We start from the raw sequence: 17,865 nt of genomic DNA, 5'->3' as shown, positions 1-17,865 counted from the left end.
TTTGTGTGTGTGTGTGCTTTCACGTCTCGTAGAGATGATGATGTTGCTGCTCTCTCGCATCCTTGAGGAATGCGATGAGCGCATTTCTGATTTCCTTCTGCTCCTCTTTATTCAGTTTTCTATTTCGAGATGAAAGGAAGGAAGGTCTCTTTCTTTCACGAATACGTTTGTATGTTTTGTGTGTACTTTGGTTTTTTTTTCTTCTCATCCTTCTTCTCAAAGCGACCTACACTGAAATGAGATGATAGCGAGGAATATATATATTTCATCCTCCACCCAGCCACAGGCAGCAGCCAGTAGAAACACAGATAGACAGACAGACACACTCACATTCACCGGCGTGAGGAAGCTCAGGAGCAACAGCAAGTGTCTTTTCTCCATTGAGTACTGTATAATATTGTTCATACGTAGAAGAAGGTGGGAACAATATCTCGCGGCTGTTTCGCCGACGAGGGGTAGTTCAGGTTCAGACATTATTTGCATACATATTTAATACAAAGTGGTAGTGGTGGTGCGATTTATCGCTTCGAAATGCTGACGGTGAGGAGCGAGTAAGTCAATGAGAATTTTTTTTTATGGAAGTTATATCCTTGCTTGTAGACATTAATCTTACCATTATTATTGACACTCTTTCTTATCTAGTTTAAATTTCCAACAGGTAAAAAAATTTCACGAATCAATATTAATGAAGCCATTTACACAATGCCACCTAATTCAGAGGTGTTCAAATTTTTATATTCAATGGTTTGGTCAATTTGGTCAATTTTTTTCAAAATCGTTTTGGTCTGCATTAGGAAAAAAAGTCGTCTTTGGCCATATTGAAAATGTAAACACTAGTGGTAACAGCTTATGAGAACACTATAAAATCAAACGTATCGCCCTAATTTGTGCTCTTTGGATGAGAGCCTGAGGACTGATTTATCATCCAAGAACTAAATAATTAACCGATAAAGGGTCCAAGAACCCCTTCTGCTATGCCTATTTCCTCGCGAGAGAGATTTTGAGATAAATGGATTTCTTACACAATATTTTCGTCTAATTCCCACTTTGTCTATCCCGTGGACTTTTTAGCACACTCTTGTGGACAACAGGGGTCTCCTCAACAACGTTTTTGAAAATCATGATTCTAATTAAAAGAAACGAGCCTTCGAGATGAAATATTCTCCCCTCCCATTCCTTGTAAATTAATTATTTGAAAAAAAAACCACCTTGAAATTGATTGAATTCCTAGTCCGAGTACTTGAAAAATTACAGTCCTTAATGATTAACTGACCAGAGCCAAAGCCTTCTAGATACTGCTATCTATTTAGGAAACTTTGCCAGAGCCTGCTCTGGTTTGAGTCAATCAGTTATTTGAGATGCTGATTTTCTAGTTTGCTCTAGGCCAATGTTTCTCAATTACCGGGCCGCGGTCCGGTACTGTGCTCTGATATCATTCATACCGAGCCGCGAGTGATTAGCCGTTTAATTTTTCCTCATTAATTTTCCGTTGGTCGTGTGTTTGACCGGGCCTTCGACTCACAAAAATGAATGAAACCGGGTCGCGGGCTTGAAAAGGTTGAGAACCACTGCTCTAGGCTACATCGAACACGTGGTTTGGAAATAATCTAATAATCACTGTGTGAAAGCTTCCCTTTATTATTGATAGTCAGTAAAGCAACTTTATTTGGACTGCATGTCATTATTTATGAATTCTTATCATAAATTTTGGACACTTTCAGTTTCACATGATACAACCTTAGTACTTCAGGTATATCTTATATTTATGTGTACGGTAAAATTTGTCTTGGTCATATTTCATTTAACTTTCAGTATGTAATTCAATGAAAATACTCTAAATCAGAGTTTCCCCAAACTTTTACTGAAGCGCAACTCACCCTTTCAATAAGAATTTTATTGGTGGTTCCCCCCGTCAACTAGAATTTTTTGGCGATCGCCCTTTGACAAGAATTTCATCAGTGGCCACTCCTTTTTGACAAAAATTTTGTCAGAAAATTCCCCCCTTTCAACAAGAAATTTTTCGGTGATCAACCCCCCCCCCCCGCTTCTTCATCTATATTAAATAATTCACTTAAAAGTTAAGGCATTTTAATCGACTTTTGATATGCTTTTATTAAATATGGTTTTTTTGGCATCGGGGAGACAGGGCAACAACTTTCTAATTGGAAGTTAGAGCACAAGGGAACCGTATAAAAAAGTTGGATTTTTTTTATTTTACTACACACTGTATTTTTACTCTCAAAACTGGTACGAGGTAATTTTTGAACGCCTGTAAAGCATTTTTTAAACTGGAATAATATCTCTGTGACGGACGGTGGATGTGATTAATGCCATGCTAGCACTTACAGGACACCCTGTATAATAAACAATAGAAATTTTTACGCCCAGGCCTGATTTCTGTAAGGCAAGTGAGCCATTCACCTCTGTGATCATAATTTAAGGGGTCACAATTGAATGTGCAACATATATGCACCTAGTTATATTCCCCCCTCCCCCACACCAATACAGACAAACCTAGTTAATGACCCACTCTTGGGAGAGCAAAAATATGACTTAGTAAGCGGAGTGGCTCGTTAAACGGAGTAAGCCATAGCTGTGTCAATTCCTGCCTGAGGACAATTGGAACTTCCAAAAAGTGACCCGGTAAGCGGAGTGACGCGTTAACCGGGTGGCGCACTAACGAGGTTTGACTGTACTTGGTTCAGCCAAGACTGAACGTATCTATATAACCAATTTCATGTTACAAACCAAAATTATAACTTTTTTTAGGAATTTGTAAAAACTGTGAAATTTATGTTTCGTCAGTTGCGTATGAGGAGCAAAACACTTTTTTTACGATAAAACGTTGATAAAAATTTTCACTTTGATAAAATTCCGGGTTAAAAATATCAGGTCTTATTTAGCTAAATAATAACTAGTAATTATTTAGCTAAATAAGTTCGAGTAAGCTTCCGATAGAACGGCCTTGGGGCAATTTTCCAGTAGTTGAAAATCGATTTCGTCACATAAAACGACCACTTCTTCTGGGTTACGCAACTGACATTTACGGTAACAAATTTTGTTGGAAAATGTTCAGACACGCAAGAAGCTATCTTCTACCGCTGATGAAATTCGAAGTGGCAGAGTAGTTACAATGTCTTTTTTAATTTTCAATCATCGAGACAGTGTATAGGTGATGCACAGATTACATAACCGTGAACAGAAACTTCATATTCATGACATTTAAAAATTTTAATTATTGCTCACGACATATTTTTTCATCCCTCAAGCAAGAGTTCACCGCCAACCATGCTGTATATAATTTTTCACATAAAAGAAAAGTAAATAACGTCTGACAACTCCACACAAACTCTTACATTTTTGTTCCCTTGGACATTCATACTTGGCGCGAATAACACATAACACCAGAACGAGATAGGAAAAAGAATATCGAACAATAATCCTTCAGGAAACATTTTCTAGAAATCGAACGTTCTTTCAATGCCGTTCAAGGACAATTTCAGCAGCTCATTTACTTTGACGTTTCAAGGTCTCGTTTTTCTTTTAACCGCTCAACTTGAATGCAATAGTGAAGTATTATTTGGAAACAATCCAAAAAATATATGTACCGATCCATAAAAAGCTTATATTTACTTGATCCTCTATTTAAACGCTGAAATTTCAGTATTACATGAACAAATTCCAAACTCGATTTAACAAGGTATTGTGTACGATTCGTGTCCATTGTTGAAATTTCTAGTTACACGATTTCGAATGTATTAAAGAGAATACGTTCGATCGAAATGAGTAATTAGGAAGGCATCATTATGATGATAACACCGATGAGTGTCTTGTTTCGAGTCTAGTCACGTCATTTCCTTGCGATAAGCTTTTGCAATTTACTGATGTACTTCCTTTATTCCCTTCATTATTATCTGAAGTTTAAATGAAAGCTTACGTAACACTAGAGATTCGAAATCTTCAAATATGACGAGTCACGTCGTCTCTCGTAACTTGATCGTTTTTGGTGTATCTAATAATATCGATGCTATTTTCTAGTATTCAAGCACAAATTATTACTACTCAATTTTTATACAGGCTACCTATCACCTGTATAGGGTGATGTGATCCATAGCGTTATATGGAAATTTCTGTAGAACTGCCTTCTGTGTTGTATCAATGCGTTATTGTTTCATCAACGAAGATCGTATGGTTATAAAAATATCAAGATAATCTTGGTAGGTGAAACTTTAATGCAGAGGTTCTTAACCAGATGATTACGAACACCTTGAGTGTCCTTAGAGAGAGAGAGGTCCGTGAGCTTGTGGTAGTAGCTTGGATGAGGAAGCAATTAGCTCATTGTTTCTACATTGCTATCAGGGCTGGACACATAGGCGGAATTGACTTGGAAGTCTGGGGGGGGGGGCAAGGTCATTATTGCTGGGGAAGCACGATGATGATGATGATGATGTCAGCTCATATATACATTAGATCAGTTGACTCCACCTTTGATGCTGGGGGGCAATTACCCCCCCCCCCCCGTATCTCCGCCCATGGCTGGACAAATCTTCAAAAACGTTTATGCCCGGTCGGGCATGTAATTAATAGATTTCCGAAATGAATATTTACATACGAAGGTTTTAACAGCTGGTTGATGCGAAGATATATCTTGGAAAGAAAAAAAAAATCAACTCTGCCGGGAATCGAACCCACGTCCTTTCACTTCCCGGGTGAACATCCTCGACCACTAGACTACAATGGCCTCGAATACCGCACTCTGCACTAGGAGCTCGTGTGCACTGAACGGGAACATACATGGACGGTCGGACCTAACTCAGGCCAAAGCTTACAATTGCTGACAATGCCACTATATGGCGGCTTATCCGAGGATGATATCACTCTTCGCTATCCATACGAAGGTTTTTAACAGCTGACTGATGCGAAGATGTACTGTATTTTGGAAAAAGAGAAAATTCAACTGCCTCTGCGGGGAATCAAACCCACGTCCTTTCACATTCCGGGTGAACGCCCTAGACTTTACAGGGGCAACGAATATCTTAATATTTACTTGTAGATCATGCATCTGAAAAACCGAGACAAATCCTGATAAATACCGGGGCACAAAGCAAATTTTACTGATAAAATCCGAGGAATCTTAAAAAAAAAAAATTCAGAAGGCATTTTAGTGTCGAAATGTAAAGCAATGGATATAATAACTTATTGCCACTAAAAGAGTCTTGGCCTTGTACGATTTATAGTTTAGTGTTCTTCAACCTTTTCCTCATTGCAGACCACTGAAATTAAGTGAACATTTTCGCGAGCCGGCGTAAATGGGAAAAATAATTTGCGAAGGTGAAAAAAAGATATTGGGAGGGAAAACTTCTAAACTCTTTTATGACTTAATTATATTTCATACTTATATTTTGCTATTATAAATACAAGAAACCGAATTAAATTGACTCCTGCTGCCAGCTATTGAATAAAATGAAAACTATTTGTTATAATTCTCGAAATAAAATGGTTGTAGGTTTTAATGCCATATAGAGAATGAAAACAAACAACATGTGGTATAAAACAATAATTTTCTTATTTTTATGCAGTATACCGGTGTAAATTTTATGCTCCAAAATACCGGTTGTCATATTTTTTGGTATTAATTTAGCAGCAAACATAAAAACGTATTAACCGGTATTTTGGCGCATAAAATTTGGTATGCAGCAAAAAACAAAAATAATATATGGTATTCATGCCACATATCAATTTGAAACCAACGAATAACTTTTTCAGTAAAGTTATAACAGACAGTTTAGTTTTTATTTGATAGGTGGCGGCACGAGTTCCATATTTTATGATGGATATCTTTTCCGATGTTTTTTTGTGTAGCAGGAAAATGCTCATGAATATTTTCAACAATTTTAGAATCAATCAAAGAATTTTTATCCCTTTCCGACACTACACACTGTATAATAGGGCCATGTTTTTTCTTATATGCCCGCGTCGGGCATGTGGTAAAAAAATGCATGCCCGGTCGAAATTTTTACATGCCTCGGGCATGCCCAGCAATAGATTTATCCAGTCCTGATTGCTATGTACGAAATATTTATTTTGTAATAGGGTCCACGGCTTTCACACATTTTATCAGCCCAGAGGTCAGTTATGTTTTTCATACTTTACACGTTCCTGTGTATGCATCCAATTTATAAGAAATTCCCCAGAGGAATTTTTTAGAGGTTAACATGTACGGTTTTGTAGTATTAGTAGTGTGACAACTGCACTCAAAATTCCAATGGTTTCTCGTAATCACCATATTTTATGGCCTCGTATCGGTAAAAGTCTATAAATTTAGTTTTAGAGAGCGTGGTGGAAACTCGATCTTGAAAGATGGGATGAATGGATCTAAGATCCCTTTTATCCTCAGAAAAAGATTCGCTACCGCAGGAAGAACCCATACAGAGGGGTTAGCGCATCAACCTCTAGGTGAGTATAAAAAGAAAAGCTGCCGTTCGGAATCGGCAATAAATTGTTGGGCCCGGTATTAGTCTTGTGTACAGAAGGTGACGCGACAAAAATTATCAAAACCTTTTCATCCTACGCGATCAGGATTTCTTAACTGTGCGTTCTTGGAGAGATTCCATGGGATCCGTGAGTTTAAATGGGGAAAACAATTTACTCATTCTTTTGACGGGGAATATTACTGTGTTTAGGGGTCAGTAGCTTTCATTTTTTTTTGGCACAGGGGAGGTCCGTGGCTTTTTTATTTCATTGTTACAAAGATGAAAACATTGTTTCAAGGTGAAATCTCACAAACCCTAATTTTTCTCATAACAATCTCCAGTCATATCACCATACGACAATTTACTACCATTGGAGTTGGGTGGGAAATGAAGGCACCATCTTTCGGTGATCGCCCCAGGCTCGGTAGGTAAAGAACTAGTTTTCTCTATGTTCTTCCCCCAGATCGAACCCATAGACACTTACGGTAACTTTCGCGGTGGAAGACGAGCATCTAATCACTGTAAACAATCGTTTACAGTGATTATAATCACTGTAATCTATTTACATCACATATACCCTGATACGTCTGTGGTAGAGAGAGGTGGGACTCAATGCACACAATTGTACTTTTTACACACACACACACACACACACACACGCCCGTAAAAAAAGGCTGGGGTCACCGGGCAATGTCTCGTTGGCCCGAACTGAATGGGGGGGGGGGAACCCTTCTTTTTTCTGATCATAATCCTTTCAAGAGGGCCCAAAGAAATGTCGGCTCCGGGGCCCGAGAAAGCACGATATGGCCCTGTGTGTGGGCCTTTCTCTCTCTCTCTCTCTCTGTATACACCACTTCAATCCTTAACTTATTATTGAATGTGAATAAGTATTAGGGGAACAAGGTCACAGATATATTGTACTCGAAAAACAAAGCTTTTTCTGGAAATCTGAGGCATCATAAGAAATACTAAAAAGAAAGCCATTAACTCATCTACTTGACCCAGTTTGGAACTGTCTCAAGTTTTTAGTGTGACATGTTGTTGTTTTGTTATTAAAGGATTCTCTTCATACATTATAAACACATACACACAAAGTCTACCCATATTTTGAGTCCCAAAGTCGTAAATAAATATTCGTGAGAGTATATTTTTGACTTTCCTTGGTCCAAATAACGCTCATTAACAGCGCTTCCGGAAATACAATATCAAGAAAAGTTTTTATAACTTTTAGGGACACACACACATAAAATCGGGTTGAGAATCAAGTTTACTACAATTAGGTTTCGAGATATTGCATACATCTCTGGGGGGGGGGGGGTTGTCCCAATTTCTTGAAGAGCTACTTGATGTTGCCGTCGCCTCTTTTCGATTTTTAAGAGGGGATTTGTATGCATCCTCTCGAGAGCCATCCAAAACCTTGCTTTTTGTTACCGATTTTAAACCCTTCTTCATTGCTGGGAGAGGTTTTTTGGTGTTATATTATGTTTCCGTTGAATTGATATTCACATAAGTGTAGGCTGAACATACCGTGCTTAACTTGGTTACAATGATCTCGGTTGTAACGACACCTTGGCTATAACGATAACTAGCGGTTTGGACTAATTCCCATAGACAGCAATGCTTTTCAAACTTCTGTCACCCGTGGTTCCCTTGCTCAATTTAATAGGTAATTTGCGACTCTCTAGGATAGTTTGGTAGATATTTTCCCCACATCAAAGAACCACTTCAAAGCGCTCGAAAATCAATATCTTCAGCTCGCCGCGACACCCCTAACAAAGGTTGGTGACGCTCCCAGGAGCCGCAACGCACACTTCGAGAAACACTTCCATAGAGAATGATGTTAACTAACCTTTTATTCATAAGTCACAAAAATTTTCTTTATCCATGCTTTCAATGAAGATTTTAAATTCAAGTAGGCTTCATTGTGTGTGTGTGTGTGTGTGTGGAAAAAATATTTATACATATTAGATATAAATAGTCTGGATAGCCAAAATTACGGGAAAATACGGGTTTTATGGTTCCTATATGTAAGTGCCAATTTTTCTTGAACGAGTTTGGATATTCGTGGAACACTGACCATTTACCACATGACTGTTACATTTGATTAGAGATAAATAAATAGATGATTTATTCCAATTTAAGTGAAACTTATCGGTTGTACGACTCATGAGAATCAAATTCTGGATTGGATAAGTGGAAAATCGATGTAGTCTAAACTTTCCTTACAAAATTAATAATAAATAATCATGATCAGGAAATGTTATCTACTGTGAAGATTGAGTAGGAAGTAACTAACCATGCCCTTAGGGTTGTCCGAGAGCCACACACACAAACTGATGTACTTATCATATGCGTTGATTGAAGAGAGGAAAACCTTCGCTGGTCGGATGAAACTTTGTTTGAGCCGCATATAAATGTATTTGCAGGGTCCCACCAACACTATCTCTTGCACTCAAGAAAAAATATTTTCTGAGGCTTCTAACTACTGAAACCGTGAGTTCATCAATTCACATGCTTACAAAAATTGTAGTACCAGATATCATTATCAGGGGGGGGGGGGGGGGGTAATATACCTGAGGTCCCGGAGAGCCCACGTGTTAATGCGGCACATTTAGTGTCGTATTTTAAAATTTAAAAACAAAATCGGGTCAAATTTTCGTACGATCTGCGATCGTACGTATGCGATCTGCACCAAAAAAATTACATGTTGAATTCAGACTGTATTTGGCACCTATAATTTTTAGTTAAAAATTAGATAGTTAAAAAAAACAGCATTAAATGCGGTTAAAAGGGTTTGACCGCATTTATAGTGCTGGTTTTTTCCTCTAACTTTCCTCCGTTTTTCGAAATGGAATATCTCATCGAATCACTTAGAAACAATAGTAGTTTTTCTTGTTGACATCAGGAGAAAGACAGCACAACAATTTTCTAATTAGGTTTTTTTGGGCACAGGGTGTGCGTATAAAAAGTTAATTTGTTTATTTTAATAACTACACAACCCCTTGCAACATGAATGACATACCTGAGTGACATACACGCTATTTGGATACTTTTTCTAATTGGAAGTATGCCTCTAGAATCAACGGTTCGCCAGTAAAATGCCGTGCGTTACTTATGCACCCTGTATAATGCTGCTTCAGCAATTTCGTAATTATAACCAGAAAATTTCACACATGTTTGTAGCATTCGTTCTTTTTTTGGGGGGGTGATTAATTTTTTGTAGTGACTTTATAATTTTTCTTCGAAACGAATGAGTTCAGTTCCCGGTAAAAAAATGATATTTTACGGATATAAAGAGTTGAAAATAAACACACTTAACGCATAAAATATGGTCTGCAAATAGAAATGAAATTCGAATGAAACAGAAAGTGTTAAAAAAAAAAAGAAAGAAAAGCGCAAGACTCAACTCTTTTGTCGGTTTTGCGGAACAGAAAATGAAAATAAAATGTATTACGAGGTCTTTCAACCGAAAATTGCATTCAGGTTCAGCAACCTCTTTGATGCAGGCTGAAGAAATTGCTGCCTGCGAATGTATATGTGTGGTGTGTGTGTGTGTGTGACTCTCCCTCTTTATTTCATAGATGGGTCGCTTCCAAGTAGGTTGACAGTAGAAGGTGAAACTCTCACTCTTTCTCTCTCTGGAAAACACCTAACCACATTTCGTTCGCGTCAACAAGTTCGTTTAGATCCTCTTGGATGTTTATCAAGACGAAGAAACTTCATTCACAAGACCCCCTCGTGGACATGAAAACCTCACACGCGCTCTCGGCTCTCACGAAGACAAACATTTCCACTCGAAGGTGTCGAAAGTCTGTTGTCGAAATAACTTGCTATTACTCCGGCTAGTTGATCATCAACGTCATTAACTCGTCGATTTCGCCTCGAGAAATACTTCCACTGATAACTACGGCTAAGAAAAGGAATGTAATATCAGATCTCATTATCTTAGGGGTCTATTTTTCTCATTCGTGATTCTATATAGAGAATATACAGTTAATCTATATATAAATTAGTGTTTCTCAACTTTTTTTCAGCTCATGGCTCCCATTTCTATCGTATTTTGTTTTCGTTCTCCCCTCTCTCGTTAAAGACCCTCAGGCCCCCTACCGTCATCAAGGAAAAAAATATTTTCTATTTATTGAATCAAACTACCACTTAATAAAAATCAACTTATCAATCGAAACAGAATTTATAATTACGAAAATTTTATAAATGAGACCTATATCTGGTCTCATGAAGGTGGTGATCATCCCTCCGAAGAGTCGAATTATATAGCAAAATAGCCTGTGTAAAATAAAAGAAGATCCGCACACACACACGCGCACACACACACACACACACACAAGGCTACTCATTTCATATCGTGCACCGCCAACACCATAGGGGCCATTCAAGTATTACGTAAAATGGCAGATTTTTAGCCATTTTTGATCCCCCCCCCCCGGCCAGCGAAAGTCAGCAAAACACTGACCCCCCCCTCCCCCCGTCAGCAGCTTAGAATATTTCATATCTTCAAAAAGGAATGGTTGATGACGTAAGCAACCTCCAATCCCCTCTCACCCCTTTTCATCAAAAGTCAACAAATTCGAACCATGGGCGGAGATACGGGGGGGGGGGGGGTGTTGCCCCCCCCCCCCCCCGATGCTGACGTGTAATACTTGAATTATTCAAATGTGAACGCCTAGCACTGTGAACGGAGGCTGTGTTTGATTATTCCCGTCGCACTTTCATAGTATGATAATAATTTTGTAACCTTTTTTGAATATGTATTTGTATGAGCTCATGGTGATATTTGTTCCCAATATCTATTACCTTCATAGTAATGTTTATGTACATTCCCAATAGTATAAAAAAGGAAAAGTTTTGTAACAATGTAATAATGTAAATAATATATATGTGAGTAATTCAAATGTGATTGCCCAGCACTGGCTCAGTTTGATTATTCCCGTCGGAGTGGAGGCTCTCTCTCTCTCTCTCTCTCTCTGTGTGTGTGTGTGTATGTATATATTGTAAATTCCGTAAAAGGAAAGGGGAATAAAACTGCCCAGCACTGTGAACGAAGGTTTTGTTTCTTCGTTTCTCGTCACGTGGAGGCGTTGTAGATATATTTTGTATACATTGTGTATTTAGACCATTCTCAAATCTCTCCCACTTCAACATGCCAACTTATTTTTCTTCTCACTCGCCCACAAGTCTTTTTCACACTTCTTTTGAAATCCCAGGCTGCGGTCTCCGGCCCTTATGTGCCATCGGGCGCACGTGCAATTTTTCTCCCTAGTCATTGGGTTCAGCTATCCATTTTAGTCAAATGGCTTGTACGTTGCATCGAGTTGATGGCTGTCTTCAAGGAAAGAACGACTCGAGTGATTCGATACTTGCGAGCAAGGGGTAAGGGGAGCCACCACTATAAATATTTGCTAACTTTTCCGACACAACTTTGCCTCTTTTGAGGTAACGAAAGTAAGGTGCTTTGCATCAGTCCGGGGTTGTGAGCGGTTCTATCTATCTATCTATCTATAGCAGATTGGCACCACCCAGGCTGTATCGACAAATCTCAATTGCCCCGGTTGAGGGGCTGGGCAGTGTCGGGTGGTTTACTATGCATATACAGGGTGATTCGAAACTCAACGTACAAACTTTTAGGGGAGGTAGAAAACACAAAAACTAAACAGAATCACATAGGAATATATGACCGGAAATCCCAACCTGGTCAGCTGGAGGATAAACGAAGATGTAGAAATGACAAGCCAATAATGAGTGGAAAAACTCTATTTGGCTATACTTTACACGAGGACAGTATGTGTACACGTTAAGTTTCAGTGCTCAAAATTCTTACCATTGACGCAGTGATTGTCGAACCCTTTCAAAAATATCCGGCATTTCGCGGACGTTTGCAGCTGCGACGGAGATTCTGGTGATGAATTCGTTGAACAGAGTCAACGGACGTCTTGTAGATCATGGCTTTCGGTACCCAAAAAGAAGAAATCCAGGCTAGATAAATCGGGCAATCGTGGTGGCCATTGAACGAATCCACGACGCTCAATCCATGGAGGCGTCCTTCTTGTGGAAGCTTTATGCATAACTCATGATGTTGAGACACATCATGGGTCATCGGGAAAAGTGATGTTCTGATGGCCCATATTTTACTGGAAGTAACAGCTTACACATATGACTTACATTTGGAAATTATAGTACCAGATCTCATTGTGTAGGCGCTTCCCTCCCATGGATATGAGGCCCGGATCAGGCCCACATGAGCTCATGGGCTAAGATGGCCTTGGTTCTATGAACAGCTCTGCTGAATTCTGAATGTAGTCAATTTTTTCCCATCATATTTCACTTGAATGTTGTACTTCTTCACAACTTGTCGTGGCTCCTACTTTAACTGATTTCCATACGTGAACTCCACAGAATATCCCAGGACCGCAAGGGGACCATATAGTCTCAGGTTGAGAACCACTGCTCTAAATCACACATCTTCAACCACTTGCTCGCGAGCATCGCGTTAAAGGTTACGTCCGATGTTGTATTCCACAGACATTGGATCACTAATCAAATTCCTAATTAAACATTATATTGAAAGCTGTTACCCGCGATTTCCTTCGCGTGGATTGCTCATCTGAAAACTGCTCTGCGATGATTCTTTAATTTGAATCCTTTATGACCCCGGGGTTGTGTTTTCAAAAATTTTGCCTTGGCGAGAGTCTCTTATATTATAAAATATAATACTCTCCAAATTTCATATTTATAGCTTCAGTGGTTTGGGCTCAACGATGTTTGCCCCAATTAACTTTTGAACCACCTCCCCATGACTCCCCTTAGAGGACGAATTTTGAAGTATCCCTCCTTAGTGGGTCTCTACATTACAAAATAAAACTACTGACAAAATTTCATATTTATAGCTTCAGCGATGATTGCCCTATATAACCTTTGACCTCATAACCACTTTAGTGGTCATATTTTCAGCGGTTTCGGTTCGGCATGATTTCTCTATTTAAGCTTTAGACCCCTTGATGGAGGAATTTCGAAAACCCTCTTCTTACTGAGACTTTACATTATGAAATAAAGCTACTTGAGATGAAAATTTCGTATTTATAGTTTCAGAGGTTTCGGCTCAGCATTATTTCTCTATATAATCTTTGAAACCCGTGACGACTCCCCTTTGGGGTCGAATTTTGGAAAACCCCCTTCTTAGTAAGTCATCTTCAATCCGTTACTCGTGAGCATCATGGTGCTCCTTGAAGTACCCAGAATGCCCGTGTCCGATTTTGTTCTCGGGATCATTTGACCAACGTTACAATCAAGTACCCTGTACAAATTGCATTCAAGGATTGTAATCATTCTGATTTCATGCATTCGTATGTCAGGATTGCTTTTTTTTGGTGATGGGTACAGGCAGTGCTCGTGACGCGATGGTGAATAATTCAAGATATGCTATTTTATATATACAGATTAGTCTTACACTCATCTAAGTTTGAACATAGGCATTCCTCTGTGTTACAAGTATTAATTCGTTATTGTTTTCGAAAATATCTAAATAAATATGAGCTATGCGCATATGAAATTATAAAATCAAAGATTAAATATGAATAATGATTAACTCTTTAGTTTAATACTTATTACACATTAAAATTCATGAAAACGAAACAAATAATTGTATGAATATACATTGAAATTCACATGAATGTGGAACAAAAAAAAAGTTCAAAATTCAGCCACCAGGTAACGCTAAAACAGTAACTATATATTTTTGTGATGTAATTTTAATCTATATCTGTGAACGAAACTGTCGTAAAGCTGATATAACTGATTCTGCCTTTCATTGTAGGAAAAATAATCAGTGATGCCCAAATAAATTCAATTTGAATGGACGTGAATATAAACTATAAAACGAGAAAAAATGAATTTTTGTGGATGTTTTTTTTGAATCAAAAAATGATTTCATTTGCATGACTTGATTGTTATGTAAAAGTGTTGAAGCGTTTCTTTTCGTTAGCGAAATTTTGAACTAAACATTTTTGGCACCAAATGTAGTCCGAATTCAATACATAATTTTTAGTGCGGATCGCATTACTCGTACGGAAATTTTATTGATTTTATTTTTAAATTTTAAATAGTCTAGTGACTTTTGATTCACCCTCGACATTTTTTCTGATGCTTAAAGAAAAACAGATATTATCTCACACATAAATTAACCAAACATCGCGAAATTTCGATGAGGCAATGGTTTTTGTGATTTTTCCATTATATCGATCACTCTCAGAATGGGCTAGGGAAAATAGAGCTAATAAAGGCGGGAGAAGAAATCCATTAAATTGTAAATATGCCCAATAAATTTCTTGAAAAAGTCAGTAAATTGATTAAAACTTCGATTGCCACATCAATACTTGATGTAGTTTCCAAAAATGACCAATAATAATATTGTATACAGCAGTGTTTCTCAACCTTTCTGAATCTAAGGACCAGTAAAATGTCTGAAACAATTCGGTGAACCACAAACTTACAACATTATGGTGTCCCGTATTTTACGGGACTGTCAGAATGACCAGATTTGTGGTTGTTCCGACTATTATATACACTTGTCCCGTTTTTTTCAACGAAGTTCGTTTGAATTTGTAATACTAAGTTCGTTAATGATGATAGTTTTTATAATTTACAAATCCTATCACAATGATGGCTACATTCAAAAAAATTAACAGTGATTTCCAATTAGTTCTTCATTTCCTAAGTATTTGTAATTTTTCAGCAATTTTAGCTATTATTGCTGATTTATAGCTATTATTGCTGATTTATAGCTATTATTGCTGATTTATAGCTATTATTGCTGATTTATAGCTATGTTTTGCCAACACTTATAACAAATTTTTTGGTGATAATCGACGATGTCCCGTATTATGCCGTATTTAAGAGCGATAATAACTTCCCGTATTTTACTCAATGAAATGTGGTTGCCAAGTCATATGACAAATGTCTTTTTCACGAGATCTTTTATACTTCAATTTGCAGCTGTCCTTTATTTCAGCAAATTTTGCGATATTTGGCAAATTTGTTGCAAATTGCATTTTCAGTGATATTTAGGGTCACAATTTCCCACATTTTTCCTGATGGGATACGGCGACGCCAATTATGAAGCTGTAATTTTTATTTGAACCCTTAAGGATATTCCTAATATCAATTACATCAATTGACGAATTTTACAATTGATTTGGAAGTAAATTATCAAGTCTGGCTGCGGACCACCTTTGTGATTGTCACGGACCATACGTTGAGAAACGCTAGTATGCGGACAGAATTCGCGCAGAATTGTTCGCGAAACCTTAAATGTCATAATTACTTTGAAACCAAATTTCAGCAAAAAGTGATCAAATTGGAGAAAATAAATGCATATGCTTACATTATTGATTAAGAAAAGAAAAACAAAAATAAATGCGTAGGAAGGAGTTACGTATTTTTCGATTCGTAAAATAATTTTGTATATGTGTGTAATCAGACTGGAACGGAGTAACATTGGTTATTTGCTCATGTACGTATTTCGCACTTGTCTCCCGACTAGTTCATAACTCACATTCGAATGTGCATGTGAATGGTATATGCGGAGGCCGAGAGACATAAAAGCAAATTTTTACCCTTGTTCTGTCCGTTATAACGAGAGGATCAACTTCGGAAGCCCTCTGATTTAGAAAATGCTTCTGGCACTCACTCAGCTAAAGCCAAAAATAATGTTGGTTTGCAGCCAAGAGATAGAACGGCGTCTGACATGATGAATATGATTTGACTGACTTCTTCGTTTCTATATACGTTGTCTTCTTCATATTCTGAATAACATACATTTCTTTTTGTGTTTGTTAGAGAGAAGTTTTACTGTGCTCAGAGAACTCGGAAAAGAAATCATGCGTCACGTTGACCGTTTCCGAGGATTTCTCTTTTCTGGAAACTGTTCAGTTTTTGCTCTATTTCATCGGAAATATGTATTATATTGTGATAAACTATCCTTATATTTAATTTCTTTGAGTTCAGACATCAAAGTTTTCTTATCATTTGTGTCCAAAAATATTTGGTAGGAATGGGTGGTGCGCTCAAAAATGTTTGGAAAAATTTGTATTGTTGAGAAACAATACAAAAAAATGTCAATTTCGAAGTAAAAAGTTATAAATATGTTAACGTTTAAAATTATATATAAAGGCAATGTTTTCCAATAAGCGCAAAATCAAATTCAAATGTGATCCTCTTTGAGCATAATTATAGCAATTCTCCACGAACATGTCTCGTTTCGAATAGTGGCCTATATGTTGTGCGTGTGAGAGAAGAGTAACTTTTGACTTGTCATGTTTGCTTGTGCCAATCAAAAAAAAAATTCTGCTAATTATCATGTTGAAGTTATTGCCTAATTGTGTGCTGGGCACCTTTAGACCTTTAGGGTACCACTAACTTTATCACAAGATTTGCGAGACATTTTCGGGATCAAATTATGTAGGAAGGGACAACTAAGACTACACAAAACGCTGTAAAGATAACAAAAGTCGTGTGTGTCTATTTTAGGGTGTCCTGAGTGTGTGTGGAATTAGAACTGCATGTTTTGAATTGAATTAGAACTGCAAGTTTTGAATTGAATTAGAACTGCAAGTTTTGAATTGAATTAGAACTGCAAGTTTTGAATTGAATTAGAACTGCAAGTTTTGAATTGAATTAGAACTGAAAATTCTCAACAAAATTGAATCGAATGAAATTCGAATTGAAACTTTCGAATAAAATGTGTTAAAATTTGATTACATTCTATTCAAACATTTCAATCTGAAATGTTTGAATGGAATTTAAATGCAAACTGACCCAGCAGAACCCTCCCACCCCCTCCAGACAAGCACAATTTCGTTTATTAGTTGGTCGGTAGAAAAAATTAAGTAGGCTGTGTCATAGAAACGTTTGACATGAATAAATTTTTTGTGCCTCGAATTGCGTGGTACGTACTGAAATAATGAAATTATGTCATCATCATCGGCTTCGTCTTTGGAATAGCTAACAAATGATGCCAATGTCGTCTATTCTGGTTGGGAACTGCTCGAGATATAGCGGAAAACAATTTGTTACGAACCAGGGCAGCGGGCCTGGTGCCCAGAAGGGAAGAGATATTAAAACCGGCGCGATATCTCTCATTGAGTGCACGCACCTTTGCAATGTGCATCCGACGATACCGTTGCTTCTGACTTCCGTTTGGTATTTTCTGAGATATGAGCATTTAAAGAGAGAATTTCGTCGAGCAACTTTTTTTTGTGAATGCTCCCAGTATCGTCAGATGATTTAACCCTTTGTATCCGACGTTGTGAAAAGTAGAATGAGAAGAAAATTATAATAAATTAAAATAAAAGTATGAATGTAATGAGATAATAATGAATAG

General features: G+C 37.6%; 1 protein-coding gene across 1 annotated transcript in view; it reads left to right on the top strand.

Moving 5' to 3' along the window:
* Positions 1 to 306: 306 nt before the first annotated feature.
* The window catches only part of LOC149078785 (uncharacterized), a 114,134-nt gene continuing 96,575 nt past the window's right edge, over positions 307 to 17,865 (top strand). The window contains exon 1 of the mRNA XM_089240895.1: positions 307 to 551. Coding sequence (XP_089097021.1) covers positions 532 to 551 — 20 coding nt within the window. The 5' untranslated portion in view covers positions 307 to 531. The remainder of the gene's footprint in view (positions 552 to 17,865) is intronic.

The sequence above is a fragment of the Pholcus phalangioides genome, unplaced genomic scaffold, assembly GCF_987345545.1.
Source record: "Pholcus phalangioides strain wild (caught in Gottingen) unplaced genomic scaffold, Ppha-v1.0 ptg000013l_1, whole genome shotgun sequence".
NCBI classification, from domain to species: Eukaryota; Metazoa; Arthropoda; class Arachnida; order Araneae; family Pholcidae; genus Pholcus; species Pholcus phalangioides.
Note: the sequence above shows the minus strand (reverse complement) of the source record. Positions and strands in the feature narration are given on the sequence as shown.